At 42.9% G+C, this 22890-nt stretch overlaps 1 protein-coding gene across 1 annotated transcript in view; it reads right to left on the reverse strand.

Moving 5' to 3' along the window:
- Positions 1–22890, reverse strand: part of LOC124594624 (synaptotagmin-15-like) — a 159341-nt gene that overhangs the window by 47592 nt on the left and 88859 nt on the right. The window contains exons 4-5 of the mRNA XM_047132996.1: positions 17356–17569; positions 10119–10212 (exon numbers count right to left, since the gene is read on the reverse strand). Coding sequence (XP_046988952.1) covers positions 10119–10212; positions 17356–17569 — 308 coding nt within the window. The remainder of the gene's footprint in view (positions 1–10118; positions 10213–17355; positions 17570–22890) is intronic.

Consider the following 22890-nt stretch of genomic DNA (forward strand, 5'->3'; position numbering starts at 1 on the left):
CTTAATCCATTCCTTCTGCTTCGATCATTATCGTAGATAATAAAGAGACTTAAATGTCTCAGAGAAACATTTAATTATACTTTCATTTGACCATCGGACAGACTTTCGTATGGACGACAGTAAAAACATACCTGGCGTAGAGAGACAACTGAAAGATCTGAAATCAAATAAATCACCAGGCCCGGATGGAATCCAATCTACGGCATTGGCCCCTTACCTAGCTTGCATTTATCGTGAGTCTCTCTCCCAGCACAAATACCCAAGTTAAAAAATTAAAGATCGATACCCCAAAATTCTGTTTGCTGCAGAATCCTTGAACATATTCTCAGTTCGAATACAATAAACTTCCTTGAGACTGAGAAGCTTATGTCCATGAATCAGCATAGTTGTCATATGATATTCTGAGAACTATAGTTGAAAGTCAACAGCCAGATTCCACATTTCTAGATTTCCGGAAAGCATCTGACCCCCTCCCCATTGCAGACTGTTAACGAAGATACGAGCATATGGAGTAAGTTAACAGATATGTGAGTGGATAGAAGACATCTTAAATAATAGAACCCAGTAGATTGTCCTCGACGGCGGGTGTTCATCAGAGACGAGGGCATCTTCAATAGCGCCCCAGGGAAGTATGATAGGACCGCTATTCTTTAGCACATATATAAATGATTTGGTGGACAGGGTGGGTAGCAATCTGTGGTTGTTTGCTGATGACGCTGTGGTATACGATAAGGTGTGGGAGCGGAATTACTATAGGAAGACACAAGACGACCTAGATAAAACTTACAGTTTGTGTGATGAATGTCAGTAGCCCTGGATACGGAAAAATGTAAATTAATGCGGATGAGTAGGAAGATCAAACCTGCAATGTTCGGATATGATATTACTAGTGTCCTGCTTGACACAGTCAGTTCGTGTAAATATCTGTGCGTAATGTTGTGAAGGGATATGAGATGCATGCGATAACTGTGGTAGAATAGAGGAATGGTCGATTTCGGTTAATTGGTGGAATTTTAGGAAAGGAGACCGCATGTAGGACGCTGGTGCGACCTATTCTTCAGAACTGCTCAAGTGTTTGGGATCCGTACCACGTGGGATGGAAGGAAGACATCGAAGCAATTCATAGGTGGACTGTTAGATTTGCTACCAGTAAGTTCGAAAGACACCTAGGCGGTTCCGAAATGATTCGGAAACTCAAATGGGAATCCCTGGAGGGAAGGCGACGCTCTTTTCGAGAAAAACTATTGAGAAAATTTAGAGAACCGATATTTGAAGCTGACTGACGAACGATTTTACTGCCGCCAACATGCATTTCACGTTAACACCATGAAGGTGAAATACGAGAAATTAGGGCTCATACGGAGGCGTACAGAGAGTAGTTTTCCCTCGATCTATTTACGAATGGAACAGTAAGGGAAATGGCAAGTAGTAGTACTAAGCAGTGACTTAAATCTAACCAAACACAGTTTGTCCGCATCAGTAGCGCAGTGGTGAGCGTGTCTGGCTGCTATGTGGGGGATCCGGGTTCGATTCCCGGTACTGCGCAGACATTTTCTTTGGTGGGGGGACTCTAATGGCGTGCTCTCAGCCTCGTGATGCCAACTGAGGAGCTACTTAAGTGAGAAGCAGCGGCTATGAAGCAAAGAAAACGAACAGTGACTAGGAGAGCGGTATGCTGTCATCATGCCCTTCTGTATTTCATCCAGTGATGCCGCTGGCAAAGGATGACACCGCTGGCAAAGGATGACACGGTGGTCGGTCGTTACCGATTGGCCTGTCAAAGCTAGAACGGGGAGCAGGATCTTTGTATTTGCCTTGCAAAAACACTACAATACACCGCTGTGGCCGGCCCAGTGTATTATGAGTCGTGGCGGCTTCCTTCTTTCAATCTCCCGCCGTGCGCACTAGAGTAGCGGCTCCTCGACAAAGAGAGCGCCTTCCAACTAGGGGGCGCAGGCTTGTCCCCGCGAGCTGCCCAGGAGCTGCTCTCAGCGGCAGTTTGGTTTGTGGCATCGAGTGGGACTCGGCTCCATTAGCAGTGAGGCGCGGTGCGGGGGCCGGGTTTGCTCACGTTGGCTGTTAAGGTTTTGTGTGAGGCCTGTTGACACCTTGGTTCTCCGACGTTATTCCCGAGCGTACATTATTGTAGCGATCTTGGCCCTGTGAGCTTCTTCATCTCCAAAATTTATTTCATTTTCATGTTTAAGTCACTTTTCTCTCATTTTGGGATTCAATTTGTAGATGGAACGTATTGTGTTTTGGAGAGTCTGATTCATTAGGTGCTGTGGCCTTGGAATGGCATCACTACGCTGATACGTCGCCCTAGTGAGCTTGGAGCTGGTTAAGCACCTTAGACTGGCTGAGTTATGAGAATGCGGTGTTGGTGGTGTCTGGGTTAGTATCCTGTCCCGTTATGTTCCTCCCAGTGGTGGGCAGGATGAAAGGGCTGCAATGCCTGAGATGTGGTTCTAGTAGGCGTATGCTCAGGAGTAAATCTGACAGGGTAGAAACATTTAAAATTGTATAATTTTCCGCGTGTGCAGAACTGTTGACTTTGATGGAAGCGGCACCTATTAAGGGAACGCTTTCCTGATTGAACACCTGATTACGGCAGGGCCTAGTGATGCCGCAAGATGGACGCTCCCTTAATTTGTTTCAGTCTTATTGCTGTTGTGACACACAAAGAGGACATAGAAACTGTTGGCCCCGTAGTTCCCTTGAGGACCTGCTGCCTGTGTGCATCGGCTACTGACATCATCTTTATCGAACCTGCCGCCTCCTGCATTACCTCACGCCGCTGGTTATGAAGTTACGTAACCTTGTTGCGGGCTTCTGAAACGATATTTGTAATACTTTTTTTGTGCCCCCTTTTTTTTAAAAAAAAAAAAGAACAGGAGACATCATCCTGTCCCGTGTTTTAATTAATGTGAGTTTGAAGAGTTCTGCTCTCTTAGGTTAATGTCTTGCAGGGCCCAAGTTGTTAAATTTCCTTTAATTTTGTCATTTGGTGCTGGCCAGGTTTAAATTTTTGAAGACTTCTGACTGGCAGTTTCTTGATTTGCTAAATTTTTGTTAAAGTTTTGTTATTTGCCACTTTCCAAGTTTTTAATTAAATGGGTTTTTAGATTCCAGGCAGCTTGTTAATGGAGATGCATCTATAGTAATTGTGTAGTATAGCAATTACCCATCACGTTCTTGGTTTAGCATTAGTCGGTATCGCGTTTATAGATTTGAATGGTAGAAGGTTCTAGAACGTCAGCTCGTCCCCTTTATCAGAATAATTACGCCAGATGTTGGCACTGATAGTTCTTTTCTCCCTTTCCCTAAACGTGTAAAATTAAAAATTAGACGAAATTCTGTTATTTCTTGCTCAAGTTTTATTTAAAGTCCCGGTGGGCTTGTTTCTAAATTGTTAAAGAATTATTTGGATTCACTATATTTTAAATTTACTATGCATTGGGTGTACATTGAAAGTTTGCTTAACGTGAAACTGAAAATTTGCATCTTATAATCAGTTTGCGTAATATGAAACTGGAAAACTGCACTTCGTAATCTTTTGTGATAGATGTTGTGCAAGAGGTAAATGATGTGTACTCGAAACGGCCCACCCTTCCAGGTAATTTACTTAGAGCACCAGGACGCCATATGATATTATAATGGAAGATGGAAGGAAGATTAATATTTAACGAATTGATGACGACAAACTTCAGAATTGGGAAGGATGTGGAAGGAAATCAGCCGTGCCGTTTCAAAGGAACAACACCAGCATTCATGTTAGATTTAGGAATGCTACCCTGGCGATCTTCGCAAAAGCGCTCGGCAACCCTTTTGGCACCCGGTGCATGCGTGCGGCCTACATGGCCCCTGCACGCCTCATCTTCACAAACTCGCCCCGTCGCAGCAACGGACGGACACCAGGCGGCGGTACCAGCGCTAGCAGAGGCCGCCGCTTCCAAGGGACATATTCACGTCCGCCACACACATAGCCAGAAAATAGCGCCGCGAGGACTCCACCGCCGGCTGCCATAAAGACGGCGCCAGGGATGCGCAAGTCAGTTCTTCCGGCTTCGAGAGCTTCTCCTAGCCTCCGGGCCGGTGCTGAACATCCTATCGACTTAGGACGCTCTCGAAGTCCATCGCAAGGACTGCCGCAGCTGTATTCAGCGTTCGTCGTGTTTCCCTTGGTACAATCCGACTGTATCCAGGATAGTCTCTTCTGTCCCTATGCTGATGTTATTCAGGACTGCCTCATCGGACTTCGAATATTTTCATACAAGTGTATTTGTCTACGAAGATCCTAAATGTGTTACTTTGACAGGTTCTGTAATTACCATACCGTCAGGTCTTCATACCTGTGAGTCCCAGTAATTATGATTTTGTTGTTATCGTCGAAGCAGACGTTTCTTTCCTTTTTCAATAATCTTTTGTAAACTTCGTCATCGTGTCGCTGTGAGCGACACATTTAGTAGTACCACTGAAAACATAAATCTGGGTGGTCAGTCGTGGATGTGAATCACAGTCCTCCCGAAACTATCTCTCGATTTAGTTGTGTTGTATTTGATACGCTATGTTGAGTTGGGAGGACTTTAAATAGATAATGGAGAGTTTATGTATGTTTGTCCTGTGGTCCAGATGAGCAGAAAATTGTACATCGGGTTAATGAAAACTGGTGTTGGTCGTATTTTTGCTTCGTGTGCATTTTCAGTTTTAGTTTTGACTAATAACAAATTCAAATGACGTTCTCCATTTATGTTAAACAGATCCACATTAGTAGCGTGATGACGAGAGAATTTGAAGGTTTGTCCTCTAAATCTTACTAAACTATGTGTTTTGCCTTATGACAGGTCTTGTCATGGGAGAAGCCTCGTCAGAGAGGTCCTCCGCATGAGCGTTTAGGGAAGTGATTCCAGTGGCGGTTGCCCGTTGCCTTCCACTGATGATGAAATGATAATGAGGGCAAAGCAACACCAAGTCCCTGAGCGGATAAAATCTCCGAACCAGCCGGGAATCGAACCCGGGCCCCTTGGCGTGACAGACCGCCGCGCTGACCACTCAAATATCGGTGTGTACCTTTAAATCTACTAGGTAAGTTATTTTAGACGTGTACGATTGCTCTGAAACAGGCCAGGATTCTTCGCGTTATGCTGTGGAGCGGCTTAATTGGTGGCTGAAAGTGCGCAAGGTTACATCACAATGTTTCATACGGTATCAAGTCTTGTACAGCCTGTCTAGGCATCCTCCGGCTGGAAGGAATGTGGACGCAAGAGGCAGCTGCACGATGCTTTATTGCCCTGCGACAGACTTCAAATCTCCCATCCGTGTCTCACGGCAAGTCTTCATGGTGATCTATTCGTGAAGGGAGTCTATAAGTTTTCCAGGACTCTTGGTGGTATCGTTAACAGGTTTTATCCTGCTTCTTCTTTCCTCTGTGGTTAACAATACAACGATGACATACACTCTCTGCACAAACCTGCCATAATCACTTTCAGTAACGCAGTAACATTTAGAGATGGCCCTTGAGCTGTTGCTTCAACTAACGGCGAGGGAGCTTCAGCGACCTAGTTCGTCACAATGTAAAACTCCCACAACCAAGGCAGCATATCATCACACTCATCGCGCGTCCAGAGCCCAGACAACTTGAAGGAACATAGCGATAGCCGACAAAGTTACATCAACCATCAAAAGACTTATAAATTCCCTGCGTCCAACATATAACGACTGAAGTCCCAGAACCCAGTACGGCAAGATACGAAGAATTATCGCAACTTCAAGAAGAAAATATGGAAGTCTCAAACCGTTAATGATACGAGTATCACAGACCCCGATAATTTAATCTAGACGGGTTCACTTTAAAAAGGAAAATCTGGACTAGATTCAAGTAACCAACGATACACTGTGCCATATAAATTCGGTAAATGTACCAACGGAGACTCGCCAGCTTTCTCGCGTGTGAACAGACGATCATGGAACATCTGGTCAAAGAATGCCCTTCCTGGAAAGTTACTTTGATACTATAAGTCCGCACAGACGCGGTAGTATTCCTCAACTAGCTACAAATGCTAGAGATAGCTTAGTGATCGAAGCCCTCAATATTCCACTCGTACTTTTCAACTTCTTTTTATTTTGAAATTAGCTATTGTTCTTGTAAATACGTAAATAAAAATAAAATATGCCTAAAACTACGCCAGCAGGAGGGGAGTCAAATACCGAGGATTGCATCAAGCATGAGACACATTAAAATTCAACAATAAAAGATATTAAGGATAACAATAGTAGCTTCAACATGGGCTGCACGAGAGTACTATCAGAATGTTGTCCTCTGCTAGTAAAGAAGAGTCTTGTTGTCAGAGAAAACTTGAACTGCCGCTATGATATCCTTGTTTGTGGGCATTTAAGAACAATTATATTTTGCAACGAAGTTATTGCCCTATTGTTGTTAGAGTGTTGATTAAATCTGCCATTTAAATGTTCAAAATGGTTCAAATGGCTCTCAGCACTATGGGACAACATCTGAGGTCATCGTCCCCTAGAACTTAGAACTACGTAAACCAAACTAACCTAAGGACATCACACACATCCATGCCCGAGGCAGGATTCGAACCTGCGACCGTAGCGGTCGCGCGGTTCCAGACTGAAGCGCCTAGAACCGCTCGACCACACCGGTCGGCGCCATTTAAATGTGAACTGAGGACTAGTGCGCATTACTAAGTTGCACCTGTGGTCTATACGTAGCGTCTTTGATTAATAATCAAGAACGTTCTCATCCCAGGTTCGAATTCTCTCATGGTTTAAATTTTTAATAAAAATCATTAGCAATGGCGGCAAAGACTTCCGGCATAAGAAGTCACGTTCATTCTGGCGACGGCCTCGGCATAGAGTGCGGAGGAGCGGACAGAGATTCAGGGCACTGTCTTGTCCTTGGGTTTGGAAACATCCCCTAAAGGCGAAGGAATCAGCAATGATCAACGGAATGAGGATGCCGAAGGCAATTGAAACCAATGCATTAAAGACATACGTGTATCCACAGGGAATGTGGCCTGTAACTGAAAAAGAGTTGTGATGATCTCTTAATTGGCAAAAGATTCCGGATTAGTTCCCCTCTCGGATATCCAGGATGGGACTGACCATGAGAAAAGATTGAATACTCAAGGAAAGGATACCGTTCTATGAATCGGGTCGTGGAATGTCAGAAGTCTGAACGTGTTAGGAAAACTAGAAAATCTGAAAAGGGAAATACTAAGTCTCAATATCTATATTGAGTTATGAAGGTAGAGTAGAGAGTGTATAGCTGTGAACGTTTCAGTGCTTGGTTGTTATCATCTGAATCGACAGCAAACCAACATGGACAACAATAATACAAGTATACATGCCGAAGTCGTAAACAGAGGATGAAGACATAGAGAAAGTACATGAGGATGTTGAATGGGTAATACAGTACGTTAAGGGAGATGGAAATCTAATACTGATGAGGGACTGGAATGCGGTTGTAGGGCAATGAGCAGAGGAAATGGTTACGTAAGAGTATGGGCTTTATACTAAGAATGAGAGAAAGGAAAGAGTAATTGGGTTCTGCAATAAATTTCAGCTAGTAACAGTGGATAATCTGTTCAAGAATCACGAAAGGAGGAGGTATATTCGGAAGAAGCAGGGAGATACGGGAAGATGTCAGTTAGTTTACATCATGGTCAGGCAGAGATTCAGAAATCAGATACTGGCCTTTAAGGCGTATTCAGGATGATAGGCATAGGGACCTACTAAGTAATGAAGAGATACGCTTACTCTTAGGCTATAGATAACGGGGTAAGAAATCATTCAGTAGGCGTTTCAGTTGAAGAGGGATGGACATCTATGAAAAGGGCTAACACAGACGTTGGAAAGGAAAACATAGGCACAAGGAAGGTAACTGCCAAGAAACCATGGATAACAGAAGAAATGCTTCAGCTGATTGAAGAAACAAAGTAGTGAAAAAGACAAGAAATTCAGGAATACAGAATTATAAGTCAGTTAGAATGAGAAAAAAAGAAAGTGCAGGGAATCTAAGGCGAAATGGATGCATAAAAAATTTGAAAAAGTCGGAAAAAAATAATTGTCGGAAGGACTCACTCAACATATAGATAAGTCAAAATAATCTTCGTTGAAATTAAAATCAAGGATGGTAACATTAAACGTTCAAACAGAATTGCATTGTTAAATGAAGAGGAGAGATCGGATAGGTGGAACGAGTAAACTGAAGTGCTCTACGAGGAGGTAGACTTGTCTGGTGACGCGATAGAAGAAGAAACTGGAGTCGACAGAGAAGAGATGGTGGATCAAGTATTAGAATCACAATTTAAAAAAAGGCTCTGGATGACTTAAAATCAAATAAGGCAGATGAAATAGATAACATTCCATCAGAATTTATAAAATGATTTGGCGAAGTAAAGAAAAATCAATTATTCATGGTGGTGTGCAGAATGTATGAGTCTCGCAATACACTATCGGAGTTCTGAAAAAATATCATCCACACAATTCCGAAGACTGCAACGGCTGACAAGTGCGAGAATTATCGCGCAGTCAGCTCAACAGCTCATGAATCCAAATCGTTGACAAGAATAATGTACAGAAGACGGGAAAATAAAATTAAGAATGTATTAGACCAAGATCAGTTCGGGTTTAGGCAAGATAAAGGCACCAGGGAGGCAGTTTTGACGTTGCAGCTGATAGTGGAAGCAAGACTAAAGAAAAATCAGGACATATTCGTAGTATTTGTCATCCTGTAAGAAGCGTTCGACAATGTGAAACAGTGCGAGATTTTCGAAATTCTGAGGAAAATAGGAATACGTTATCATGGGAGACGGGTAATACACAACATGTACAGGAGCCAAGCGAGTACAATAAGAGCAGGAAGGAAGTGCTCGGATTAAAAATGGTGTAATACAGGGATGTAGTCTTTCGTCCTAATGTTCAATCATCGAAGAAGCAATGATGGAGATAAAGAAAAGGCTGAAGAGTGCAGTTAAAAGTCAAGGTGAAAGGATATCAATGATGATACTTTTCTGATGACATTGCCATCCTTAGTGACAGTTCAGAAGAGTTACAGTATCTGTTGAATGGAATGAACGATTTCATGAGAACAGAGTATGGACTGAGAGTAAATAGAAGAAAGAGGAAGGTAATGAGAAGCAGCAGAAATGAGAAAAACAAGAAACTTGACGCCAGCGTTGATGGACAGGAAGTAGAAGTAGGTAAGGAATTCTGCAACCTATGCCGCAAAATAACCCATGTCGGATGGAGCAAGGAGGAACATCAAAAGCAGGCTGGTATTGGCAAAAACAGCATTCCCGGCTAAGAGAAGTCTACTAGGATCAAACATACGTCTTAGTTTGAGCAATAAATTTCTGAGAATATCCGTTTGGAGCGCAGTATTTTATGGTAGTGAAACATGGATTGTGGGAAAACCGGAAAAGAAGAGAATCGAAGCATTTGAGATGTTGTGCTACAGACGAATGTTGAAAATCAGGCGGACTGAGAAGATAAGGAATGGAGAGGTTCTGCACAGTACCGTAGAGGAAAGGAATACACGGAAAATACTGATAAAAAGTGCTTCTACTCTTCAGCTAGTCGGCGCATGTCACTAGTTCTCCACGTGGCATACTTACGCCCTGTGGGATCCGATGTCGCGTTTTATTTTTAGTGTCATATACATACAAATCTCTCAAGTAACACACTGCGCGTTGTTGAATCCAATGTAAATGTGTGATATTTTAATAAGTGTTATGACAAGACTCTAAATTAGAGAGCTACTACTTTTAAATCATGTATTTTAAATGGTGATTAAGTGGACGACACGCATATGCACTTGACAGAGTCAACGACTCCCGCATTGGATGTAGGTAATGTGATTCTACATTCAGTACTTTCTCAAAACGTTGGTTTTAAAACTGTCGAAACCGTGGTCAAGGCTTATTAAACTTGTATTTTAAATGGCTGCCCGTTACTTCCTGTCTACTGAACCTCTTGCATGCACAGTTCCTGCAGCGCAGCCATGTTCAAAATCACACAAGAATGATGTTCCACAGAATAATGCTGAAGATCATTTGAGTACATCGTTTAACTGAGGTTTCGAGCCTTTGACTTACCTGAAAGACAAACGTCTCGTCGAAGTATGGGTTGCAGGTCTTTTTCTTCTGCTTGGACTGCAGACATCGCCGCTCGTCAGGCAGCAAATGCAGTCTACGAAAAATAAGACGAGAACGCTGAAAATGTACCAGTTACGACGACTACGAGCTATCTTTTCAAGGAACAGGAAATTTTCTTTTTTAGGAATACAAGCTGATGAAATATTAATGAACAATTCTACAAAAGACGGCAGGCCTTGAAGTAATTAGAAATTGTAACAAGTAAGCTTTATCATCACAAAATTTGGTTACTGAAGCCGCTAATATATGGTATATAAGTTTAAATTTCGTCGTATTCTTTAACAATTAGAAGTTGTCTGCTGTGTAGTTAGATAGAACGAGTTACTGAGTTAATTTTGTTGTTCATTAGATACATTGTAAATGACGAACTGAAAATGCAATTTAAATTGGCGATTTTTGTAGTTCTAAAATGCAACCAAACGCTTTGTGAATTTGACTAGTGTACCTTAAAATAGTTTTAGAGCCATTGCAAGCTCATCACCTGGTGAAAGTGTTGGTGCAACACTGTTTTCTGCACCATGCGCAGATAATTATAATGCCAGCCGAAATTTAAGTGTAAGTTACAGTAATACTTGTGTGTGTTCGCGGCTTACACGTGTTCAGTGTCGAAGTTGTCAGCGCTCATACGAAAATTAATAGGGAAGAGTAGGGTTAAAATGGCAAAAAGTAACGTAAAATAAGGAGTAAGTCCCATAGAATTTCACTCAGTCTCACTCACGTCCATTCGCACAACTACACACAGTCTCCACATTCTCGCATCTCTTAAAATAACGTAAAATTGGTGAAATGCTCTAAAAATTGTAATAAAAACACAAATAATACAAGAGAAAAGCTAAAATAACAACACAAGGAACTGTAATTGGCTGAACACTTATCACAACAGAGATGATCCAGCCACTCTGATAACACATTAAAAACTTCTCCCGAAAATTTTAGGAAAGAAGTCGGACATTTCACGAAACGTTAAAAGTCGTACCACATTCGTTTGATTGTCTGTTGAATTAGAGGGCAAATCTATCGCGAAATGAGCTACTGATCTCTGGTCTGAATATAAACACAATCTGCTGAAATATGGGGCACCGTGATCTCTACGTCACAAGCGTTAGACGTTTGAGCGTCCTCTCGCCGGAGCAAGAAGCCACGCCTTATACTGCTGTGTACGATGAGAAGACGAGAGAAGAGGACCACAATTCGACTGCGTCGGTGCAAGCAGGTACACCACGGGAGCGTTATGGACAATCATGGTACTTATGTTTCAGTATTCATACACTGAGGTGATGAAAGCCATGGAATAGTGATATGCACACATGCAGATGGCAATAATATGGCGTACACAAGGGCGGAGCTGCCATTTGAACTCAGGTGATTCATGTGAAAAGGTTTCCGATGTCATTATGGCCGCACGACGAGAATTAACAGATTTTGAACTGGGAATGGTAGTTGGAGCTACATGCATGGGACATTCTATTTCTGAAATCGTTAAGGAATTCAATATTCCGAGATCCATAGTGTCAAGAGTGCGCCGAGAATACCAAATTTCAGTCATTATCTCTTATCACGGACAACTCAGTGCCCGATGGCCAACACTTAACGACGGATAGCAGCGGCGTTAGCATAGATTTTTCAGTGCTAACATACAAGCAACACTGTGTGAAATAACCGCAGAAATCAATGTCGGACGTACGACGAACGTATTCGTTAGGACAGTGCGGCGAAATCTGGTATTAATGGGCTGTGGCAGCAGGGGTCCGAAGCGAGTACTTTTACTAAAAGCACAGCGACTCTCCTGGACTCGTGGCCATGTAGACTGGGCCCTAGACGACACGAAAATCATGAGTCCGAACTTAAGTTGGCTAGAGCTGATGGTACGGTGCGAGTGTAGCGTAGACCCTACGAAACGGTGGACCCAAATTGTCAACAAGATACTGTGCAAGTTGGTCGTGGCTCTATAATGGTGTGGGCTGTGTTTATATGGAACGAACTGGGTCCCCTGGTCCGTCTGTACCGATCACTGGCTGGAAATGCTTATGTTCTGCTACTTGGAGATCACTTGTAGCCATTCATGAACTAGATGTTCCCAAAGAACGACGGAATTTTTATGGACCGGAAGGGGCCATGTCACCGGGCCGTAATTGTTCGCAAATGGTTTGAAGAACATTCTGAAATATTCGAGACGTGGGACATAATCGACAGGGCAGTTTGTGCACAAAATCGTTCACAGGAAACACATCCGCGACTGTTGACGGTTATACAGGCAGCATGGCTCAATTATTCTGCAGGGGACTTCCAACGACTTGCGGATTTGATGCCACGTCGGTCTGCTGCACTACGACGGGTAAAAGGAACTCCGACACGATATTAGGAGGTATCACATGACTTCTGTGACCTCACTGTGTGTTTCACTTCCTAGTGTTGCCCACGACACGAATTTGTCTGCGTCCAGCTGCACGTGGACAAGAAAATAATGTTTCTGTGACACCTTCATCTGATGATAAGCCTGGTGTGGCTCAAAAACTGGTTAGTGATAAGCTACATAGTACCAGATTCAAAAAGAGATAGAGTGCATATTAGACCGACAATAACCACCAATTAAAATGTTACTACAATTTCCTTAAAATTTTTCGTATATGCATATTTATAATTTCTCTGTTTCAAGACAGCTTTAAAACTTATGTTACTAGTTTAAGGTATACACAATGAAATTAAAACATGCTACAATCCTCCAGTTTCTATGACGATACCCCTACACCTTCCCTTTCCTCATGGAGTATCTGAAGTATGTAAGGCATTATGTGTTTTTACCCTAATAAACAATGTCCACTTCGCTTCATAACAATAGCCGAGACGGAGCAGTTCTATTTCGAAATATCAGATTAACATGACCTGGAGAACAGGGTTCTGACCATATCCTCTTCGACAGACGCTTTTTAGTGCGCAGGGGTTGGACAGAAACATGGTGAGACCTTGAGAAGCGCATGATTGAACATAAATGCAAATACCAGCGAAACCTGCAGCTCGCGCTGTTGCATTTGACCACACAATGGCACCCTTGTAAGGTCTTCAATAAGTTCCAAGTGCCAGTCGTGGTCAGAACATAGTCCTCTGTAGCTGTGGGTGTATCATGGCGGAGCTGAGTGAATTGGAAGCCGGGCAAAATGTTGGCGCTAGTATGGTGGATGCTTCCGGAACCAAGGGAACGGGAAGCTCTCCGTGTTCCAACAGGCACCTTATGGAAGATTTATACCACATAAAGGGAAAACAGAAAAATATCATACGTTAAGACACCACGTGGAGGAAAGTGTCTGTTGAGTTATTGTGGCCCGGCCGCTGCGGCCGAGCGGTTCTAGGCGCTTCAGTCAGGAACCACGCGGCTGCTACGGTCACATGTTCGAATCCTGCCTCGAGCGTGGATGTGTGTGATGTCCCTAGGTTAGTTAGGTTTAAGTAGTTCTAAGTCTAGGGGACTGATGACCTCAGATGTTAAGTCCTATAGTGCTTCGAGCCATTTGAAGTTATCGTGGAGGAAGGTCATTCAAGAGAACTGCGACGATAAACATGAGGACGACAGCTCCAAATGTCAATGCAGAACTCAATGTCACACTCTAAACTTTGTCAGCGCCAAAACAATACGGTGGGAGCTCCAGAACCAGGGAATCGCAGGGCGAACTGGTATTTCCAAAGCCGCTCATCAGTGATATAAATGCCCGTAAAAGGGAAACGTGACGCCGAACTCATTAAACCAAGACTATGGAGCCACGTAAAAATGTCATTTGTTTGGGTGAATCTTACACTACTGACCATTAAAATTGCTACAACACGAAGTTGACGTGCTACAGATGCGAAATTTAACCGACAGGAAGAAGATGATGTGATATGCAAATGATTAGCTTTTCAGAGCGTTGACACAAGTTTGGCACCGGTGGCGACACCTACAACGTGCTGACATGAGGAAAGTTTCCAACCGATTTCTCATACACAAATAGCAGTTGACCGCCGTCGCCTGGTGAAACGTTGTTGTGATGCCTCGTGTAAAGAGGAGAAATGCGTACCATCACGTTTTCGGCTTTGATGAAGGTCGGATTCTAGCCTGATTGCGGTTTATCGTATTGCGACATTGCTGCTCGCGTTGGTCGAGATCCAATGACTGTTAGCAGAATATGGAATCGGTGGGTTCAGGAGGGTAATACGGAACGCCGTGCTGCATCCCAACGGCCTCGATCACTAGCAGTCGAGATGACAGGCATCGTATCCGCATGGCTGTAACGGATCGTGCAGCCACGTCTGGATCCCTGAGTCAACAGACAACAAGCATCTGCACGAACAGTTCGACGAGATTTGCAGCAGCATGGAATATCAGCTCACAGGCCCACGGCTGCGGCTACCCTTGACGCTGCATCACACACAGGAGCGCCTGAGATGGTGTACTCAACGACGAACCTGGGTGCACGAATGGCAAAACGTCATTTTTTCGGATGAATCCAGGTTCTGTTTACAGCATCATGATGGTCGCATCCGTGTTTGGCGACATCGCGGTGAACTCACATTGGAAGCGTGTATTCGTCATAGCCATACTGCCGTATCACCCGGTGTGATGGTATGGGGTGCCATTGGTTACACGTCTCGGTCACGTTTTGTTCGCATTGACACCACTTTGAACAGTGGACGTTACAATTCAGATGTGTTACGACCCGTGGCTCTACCCTTCATTCGATCCCTGCGAAACCCTACATTTCAGCAGGATAATGCACGACCGTATGTTCCAGGTCCTTTACGGCCCCTTCTGGATACAGAAAATGTTCGACTGGTGCCCTGGCCAGCACATTCTCCAGATCTCTCACCAATTGAAAACGTCAGGTCAATGGTGGCCGAGCAACTGGCTCGTCACAATACGCCAGTGACTACTTTTGATGAACTGTGGTATCGTGTTGAAGCTGCATGGGCAGCTGTACCTGTACACGCCATCCAAGCTCTGTTTGACTCAATACCCAGGCGTATCAAGGCCGTTATTGCGGCCAGAGGTGGTTGTTCTGGGTACTGATTTCTCAGGATCTACGCACCCAAATTGCGTGAAAATGTAACCAGATGTCAGTTCTAGTATAATATATCTGTCGAATGAATACCCGTTTATCATCTGCATTTCTTCTTGGTGTAGCAATTTCAATAGCCAGTAGTGTATTTGACACTGCTTCCAACATCTGGCCGGGTTTGCGACCCAAGACTGAAGAAGGTCAGTGGTTCACTAATAATTTGGGCCGCCTCATCGTGGTTACTCTGTGAGGGAGTTACTGGATTGGTTCAAATGGCTCCAAGCACTATGGGACTTAACTTCTAAGGTCATCAGTCCCCTAGAACTTAGAAATACTTAAACCTAACTAACCCAAGGACATCACACTCATCCATGCCCGACGCAGTATTGGAACCTGCGACCGCAGCGGTCGCCCGGTTCCAGACTGTAGGGCCTAGAACCGCTCGGCCACACCTGCCGGCAGTTACTGGATTACGTAACAATTTTGGTTGATAGGGTCTATCTCATGGTACAGTGTTTGTTCCCTAATGGTGATGCTGCGTTCCGAGACGACAGGCCACTTTTTCTAGCTGCTCGAATCGTCCAATAGTAGTATTGTGAGCACAAGCATTAATTATCGCATCTCACCTGGCCATCAGTTACCAGACCTTTACGTTACTGAGCCTTTGCAGTCTACCTTGGAGAGACTGGTGTGTGATAGCTAGCCACATCCATCATCGTTACCTGAACTTGCCCCTATTTTGCAGCGAAAGTGGTATATGAGTCCTTTCAAGAGCATGGAGGACCTGTATTGCGAGACGAGTAGAATCTGTTTTGAATTCCGACGGGTTTCCTACACCGTATTTGGCATGGAAGTGTAATGTGTTTCCGGTGTGTCCATATAATTGGCCCAGCCGCCCTTACTTGCACTGGGTATTTGTCGTACTGTGGCCTTTGTCGTATGGTATCTCAGAACTTGCTGACGTTATTGTAAGTGACAGACACTGATTTTCTGGAACACCTCATACCAGTTCCTTCAGCTTACATCTACATCTACATACATAGTCCGCAATCCACCATACGGTGCGTGGCGAAGGATACCTCGTACCTCAACTAGCATCTTCTCTCCCTGTTCCACTCCCAAACAGAACGAGGGAAAAATGACTGCCTATATGACTCTGTAAGAGTCGTAACCTCTCTTATCTTATCTTTGTGGTCTTTCCGCGAAATATGAGTTGGCGGCAGTAAAATTGTATTGCAGTCAGCGCCAAATGCTGGTTCTCTAAATTTCCTCAGTAGCGATTCACGAAAAGAACGCCTCCTTTCCTCTAGAGACTCCCACCCGAGTTCCTGAAGCATTTCCGTAACACTCGCGTGATGATCAATCCGACCTGATAGGGATCCCAAACGCTCGAGCAGTACTCAAGAATAGGTCGTATTAGTGTTTCATAAGCGGTCTCCTTTACAGATGAACCACATCTTCCCAAAATTCTACCAATGAACCGAAGACGACTATCTGCCTACCCCACAACTGCCATTACATGCTTGTCCCACTTCATATCGCTCTGCAGTGTTACGCCCAAACATTTAATCGACGTGACTGTGTCAAGCGCTACACTACTAACAGAACATTCAAACATTACGGGATTATTTTCCTATTCATCTGCATTAATTAACATTTATCTACATTTAGAGCTATCTGCCATTCTTTACACCAATCACATATCGTGTCCAAGTCATCTTGTATCCTCCTACAGTCACTCAACGACGACACCTTCCCGTACACCACAGCATCATCAGCAAACAGCCGCACATTGCTATCCACCCTATCCAAAAGATCATTTATGTAGATAGAAAACAAGAGCGGACCTACCACACTTAAGTTTCTTTTCTTGTGATCGAGTCCACCCCATGGTACAACTTTTGTCACCCAATGATGATTCGGTCTTCCATGCTGACAGGCCCTCTGTTCACACAGCTCGCATCCCCCAGGTCTGCTTTTGTGAGCACGAGGACGAAGTGTCCCATCTCACCTGGCCATCACTGTCACCAGATCTCAATATCGCTGAGACGTTTTGGATTTTGTGGCCTTTCAAGCTATATAAATATTTGACTGCTAATAAATAATATTACTCTAAAAATTTATTGCTGTTGGTTATTTAAGTAGATTACCTGACGAAGGGGTCGCAGGCGTTGACGGTGGCGACGGTCCTGGAAGGCAGGTTTCTCGCCTTGAGCAGCGACACGAGCAGTTTCTCCGTGGCGGGTTCGTAGCGCACCGAGAACCACACGCGGCCCAGGTGGTCCTCTGGGAAGGACATGTTCTCGTCCAGGCCCAGCGCGCCGCGGTACAGCGAAGGGTCGATAGCGCCGAGGCCGTAGCAGCCTGCGAAAGGATTCCAGATGAGGAGTCATGTTCTGACACTACATGAAGAAGACCCGCACCTGGTCCACATGGTCCTCTGTGAAGGACATGCCCTATCCAGGTGCACCCAGGCTGTTGCAACCTGAGAAGAAAATTCATGAGACATGTTGTGTCAAAATCACTGTAAAGAAGAGCTAAGCGTGTCACAGGTGGTTGCACTGGAAGGACGTGTCCTCGTCCAGCCCAGCTCACTGCGGTGCCGCGACAGGCCAGTGGTGGCCTCTCCGTAGCAGCCTGAGAAGCGAATCTAGAAGATATGTCCCAATGCACCATAAAGAAAATCTACACGAGGTTCAGATGATCCTCTAGGAAGGATTGGTTCTTGTGCAGACCCACGGTTTCCCGGTGCAGTAGTGAGTCAATGGCAGCCAGACGGTATCAATCTGAGAAGAGAATGTAGGTTATGTCTCATAAAGAAGAACCAAACGCGACATAGACGGTCTTCCAGGAAGAAATGGTCTCCTTCGAGGCTCAATACACTGCGGTACAATGACAGGCCAATAGTGCCCAGTCCATAGCAGAAGCGAAACTAGATGCCGATTCACGATTTAAAACTCCATAAAAAATATCCACAGGTGGCGCAGCTGATACTCTGGAAATCAGACCCATGTAAAGTAACACTTATTTGCAGATAAGAGTACATTTTACTTAAGTCCAGTTTTGATATTTCACATACCTGAAGTAAACGTATCAGCAACGCAGTATGAATGGAGTAAGGAGCGAGCTGTAGATTACCACACTGGCTAGCAGAGGCGGTTGGCCATCAGGCGCTTTCAGAGACGGTGGGATGAGGTGCCGATTCAAAAATCGCTCGTGACGTCAACAAAGAGATACGTATGGAAAGTACATCTATTCTGATGTGAATCAAGCAACTATTGTTAATATATATTTATTAACAGAAGTTGTCTTTTGCCACTCAGACATTAGAAGCACTCCAGGGTCATAAACACCATTTTTCAGTAATTTTACAATGACAGCAAACGTTGATGTTAATAGATAAACGAATAACTTTGGCATAACCCAAAACTTAAGATCTTATACGAACTATACAGACTGTAAGCTCAAGTTACAGATTGTGCGCCATAGTCGGCAGTCGTCGATAGGATGTCAAGTCTGTTTGCGAAGCTGTCCTCCGCACCAAGTACATAAATATTTGTTTTGTAAATAAAAGCGGCTTTCCTTGCTGCAGCTTAATTTATTTTTCCCAGACGCGTTTCGCCTTTTTCTTACTCTAAGGCGCCTTCAATGGGATCTAGAACGATACAGCTTTGTTATTTTTAGATTATCAAACAGTCCACGTCGCTTTTTCTAAATAAACAAGTAATTACTTACAGTCTGTTGGCGTCTGAGTTTCCACTCATCTGGTCTTAAGGACGCACTACCTCTTCATTTCTGAAACATACGCCCAATTTTGTATTCTGAAGTTTCTCTTCCACACTATGCACCGTGTTTCTCCCTCGTCTTTGTGGTGCATTATTATTCTTTTGCCACTGTTTATAGGTATTAGTTCCAATACTGTGCTTTTTAAGACGTAAATATTATGAGTTCATTATGTGTTCCTTCTGTTTGGTTTGTTTATATATATGTTGCCAGCATACTGAGGTACATGTTGAAAACTAACGTCTATTCATGATGTTTGTGTCTGTGTGTATGTGTGTTTGTTTTTATTTATTTTTTTAATCTTATGGGACTTAACTGCTGAGGTCATCAGTCCCTAACCTTACACACTACTTAACCTAAATTATCCTAAGGACAAACACACACACCCATGCCCGAGGGAGGACTCGAATCTCCGCCGGGACCAGCCGCACAGTCCATGACTGCAGCGCCCCAGACCGCTCGGCTAATCCCACGCGGCTGTGTGTGTTTCTCTCTCTCTCTCTCTCTCTCTTTCTCTTTATGTGTGTGTGTATAAGAGAGAATGAGTTTTGGTTTGAGTGTTCTGTGGCGGGGTTCATGGACAAGTGAGCGATAAGGTGTTGGGTGGCATTATTATTATTATTATTATGATAATCCTCTTTTGGATTGTTATTCTATTATTCTAGCTGTTAGTGTAAACAATGAATTGTCTCGCATGCGTACTTGATCATACAACGAATTTTTCTTTTCTGCTTTGGTTCTCTGTGCGTGGTAATTTTATTGAAAGTTTAGGAGGTGTCTTTTTATTATTGATTCTAGTTATTTTCCTGTACTCTTCTCTAGTGGTTGGTTTGTGGTTATGTTCTCTTCGGTGTTCAGCAAATGTGGAGTGGTTTGTCCCATACATCTAGGCACTCAAGTGTTCTTTGTATCAGACATCAAATGATCTACCTGTTTGTCCCATGTATCTGCCATCACAAGTGTTGACTGTATTTGATATATACCTGCATTCTAGTATATGTCTCTGTTTCTTGTCAGTTTTGAGGTGTATTTTTGTATAGAAATGTCTGTTGTATATGCGATGTTTATTCCCTGTCTTTTGAAATGTTGGTGATTTTATGTGTGAGTTTGTGCTTGTATGTCATTGTGTCTTGTATTTTCTTTCATATTTTTCGGACTATACTGCGTATTTGTTATGGTACTGAGTGTTTGTGTTTGGTTCTGTTGTGTTGGTGTCTGGGATTTGGTGCTTCCTGCTTTTATTTTACTTTTAATTTCATTGTTTAGCTTTGTGACTATGTTACTATTGTAATCATTATTTTGTGCTACCTTCAATATTACGTCAAGTTCTTCGGCAGTTTTCTTTGGTGAATGGCACTGTGCTGAGTCTGTGGAGCATGAGTCAAAGTGCCACTTGCCTTTGTGAGTGTGGGTGGTTCGAGGATTGGTGAATGACAATGTCCATTGCTGTGGGTTTACGTTAAATTTCAAACATGTGCTTAATGTTTAATTTCTTGTTTGTCAATTTGGTTATTTTGTTCTTTTTCAAAAGTGAATTTTATACTTTTATGCATCCTGTTGAAGTCAGTATGTAGGTTTTCAATTTTTGTTTGCGGTTCGTCTATTACGCAGAGGATGCCATCCATATACCTGAACCAGTATAGTATGTTGAATTCTTTCGCTACTATTTTGGTTAAAATGATCTGTTCATTGTGGTTTACAAAACTATTTGCTAGGGTTCCTGACATTTGGACCCCATTGGTAATCCATCTCCTTGTATATAAAATTCGTTATTCAATTGGAAGTAATTTTGTCTTTTATGAGCTTCATTAAAGTGTATTAGCTGTGTAGTGTTCTAATGGTTTTGTGCTCTTGTTTTTTAAAATTTTCAGACAGTAATTTTAACATGCATCCTGGGAAATTTTTGGAAATCCGGTGTTGGCCTTAAAGGAGGATTAGGTTCGTGAATCGTTGGTTGACTTTGAAGGACAGGTGTAGTGGTATTAATCGATGTCATCTTTCTTTTCTCTGTTTTATACAGTCTATAGTTTTAGGAGGGCTTTTTACTTTTGTCTGGAATCCGTTTGTTGGGTCTGGTTTTAATTTTGTAACGTTATTTTGTGAGATGAATTCTTGTGTTTTTGAATTTATGGTTCTTTTTCCATAAGTACTAATACATTCACTTTGTCTGCTTTGGAAATGATAAGATTTTCATTTTTAAGCTTTTTTCTAAGTTTTGTGAGTGTTGCAGATTCTGGGTTTTTGTTGTTTTCGTGTTTGTTTTCATACTGGTTATTATATTATGGATTTCTTTTTTTACTAGTTCTCTAGTCAGTGCAATGTTGACACTGCTATTTTCGTTTCTATCTTCCCTTGTCCTTTCTCCAACAGCTGTCTTCCTTTGCCGTTTAACTGTGTGTCTGTAAAGTTTACCAATCTTGGGTGGAATGTGTTTGTTTCTCCTGATTGTGTGTAAAGTTATTGTGTTGTGACTAGAGTTTCTTGAGTTGATAATGTTTCTTCTACGCATGTTTTCTATTCTTTATACAGAATTTTTTGCGTGCCTTTCGACCTTGTTGATCAAATGGGAAAAAACTGACATATTATTAATGGTGTTTGCAAGTTGTAAATGTGTCTCTACTACTCGTAATTTAACTCTTGTTTTGTAGATATAGGGATTTGATTTCGTATTTAACAACATTTTCTGCCCAACATGCATTGCTTTTTGGGCTCTGGGTGAATTGTTTTCAATCTTTACATTGATTTATTTAGGTACAAGATCATTACATTCACATATCGTGTTACTTTTTGTGTGTTGTAGGCTTTTATGGACGTTCAGATTAAGTCTTCTGAATTTCTTGAACAGACCACATGTAAACGCCTGGCATCTCGTGAATAAGTTTCTTTGCGTGGTCATTCTTCACTGCAAGTACAGAAATTTTGTTTTTATAAATAAAATCGCCTTTTCTTGCTGCAGCTGAATATAAGAGATATAAACACACACACAGAGGTACAAACGTCATGAATAGACGTTAGTTTTCAATATATACATTGTTAGTTTGGCAATATATAGGTAAACAAACCAAACAGGAGGAAACACCAAATGAACTCACAACATTTACGTCTTTAAAACACAGTTTTCGAACAAACAGCAAAATAATAATAGTGCATCACAAAGATGAAAGATAAACATGGTGAACAGTGTGAAGGAAAAAGTTCAAACTATAAAATTATACTTATTTTTCGGAAGTGAAGTGGTAGTGCGACCTCCAGACCAGATGAGAGGAAACGCAGATACCAACAGATTGTAATTACTTATTTACATATAAAAACACGACGTGAACTGTTTGATAATCTAAAAGTAATAAAGCTGTATCGTCCTAGATGCCACTGAAGATGCCTTAGAGTAAGAAAAAGGCGAAACGCGTCTGGGAAAAATAATTTAAGTTGCAACAAGAAATGGTGGTCTTATTTACAAAACAAATATGTCGTTAGGATGCCTTTCGATTTAGTTATGCAGTTGATCACGCTCTCGTAGCGTTAATAGGTAGCTTATAATCAGTGTGAACATGTTCACTTAACGGTGTTTCTTAAATGAAGCCGGCCGAAGTGGCCGAGTGGTTTTAGGCGCTACAGTCGGGAACCGCGCGACCGCTACGGTCGCACGTTCGACTCCTGCCTCGGGCATGGATTGTGTGATGTCCTTAGGTTAGTCAGGTTTAAGTACACTGCTGGCCACCGTAAATGCAACACCCTGAAGGAAGCATCCGAATCGAGTGAAATTTACACCATGAGTTTGCAGCGATGAGATATGCAACTGATTAGAATTTCAGCGCAGACACACATCACGCGCGCCTGTGGCGCCACCTCATAGCGCCATTTAAGGCCTGGCGATTTCGACGAGTGTACGTTCGGCACGTGTG

Source organism: Schistocerca americana, chromosome 2 (assembly GCF_021461395.2).
Source record: "Schistocerca americana isolate TAMUIC-IGC-003095 chromosome 2, iqSchAmer2.1, whole genome shotgun sequence".
Classification (NCBI taxonomy): Eukaryota; Metazoa; Arthropoda; class Insecta; order Orthoptera; family Acrididae; genus Schistocerca; species Schistocerca americana.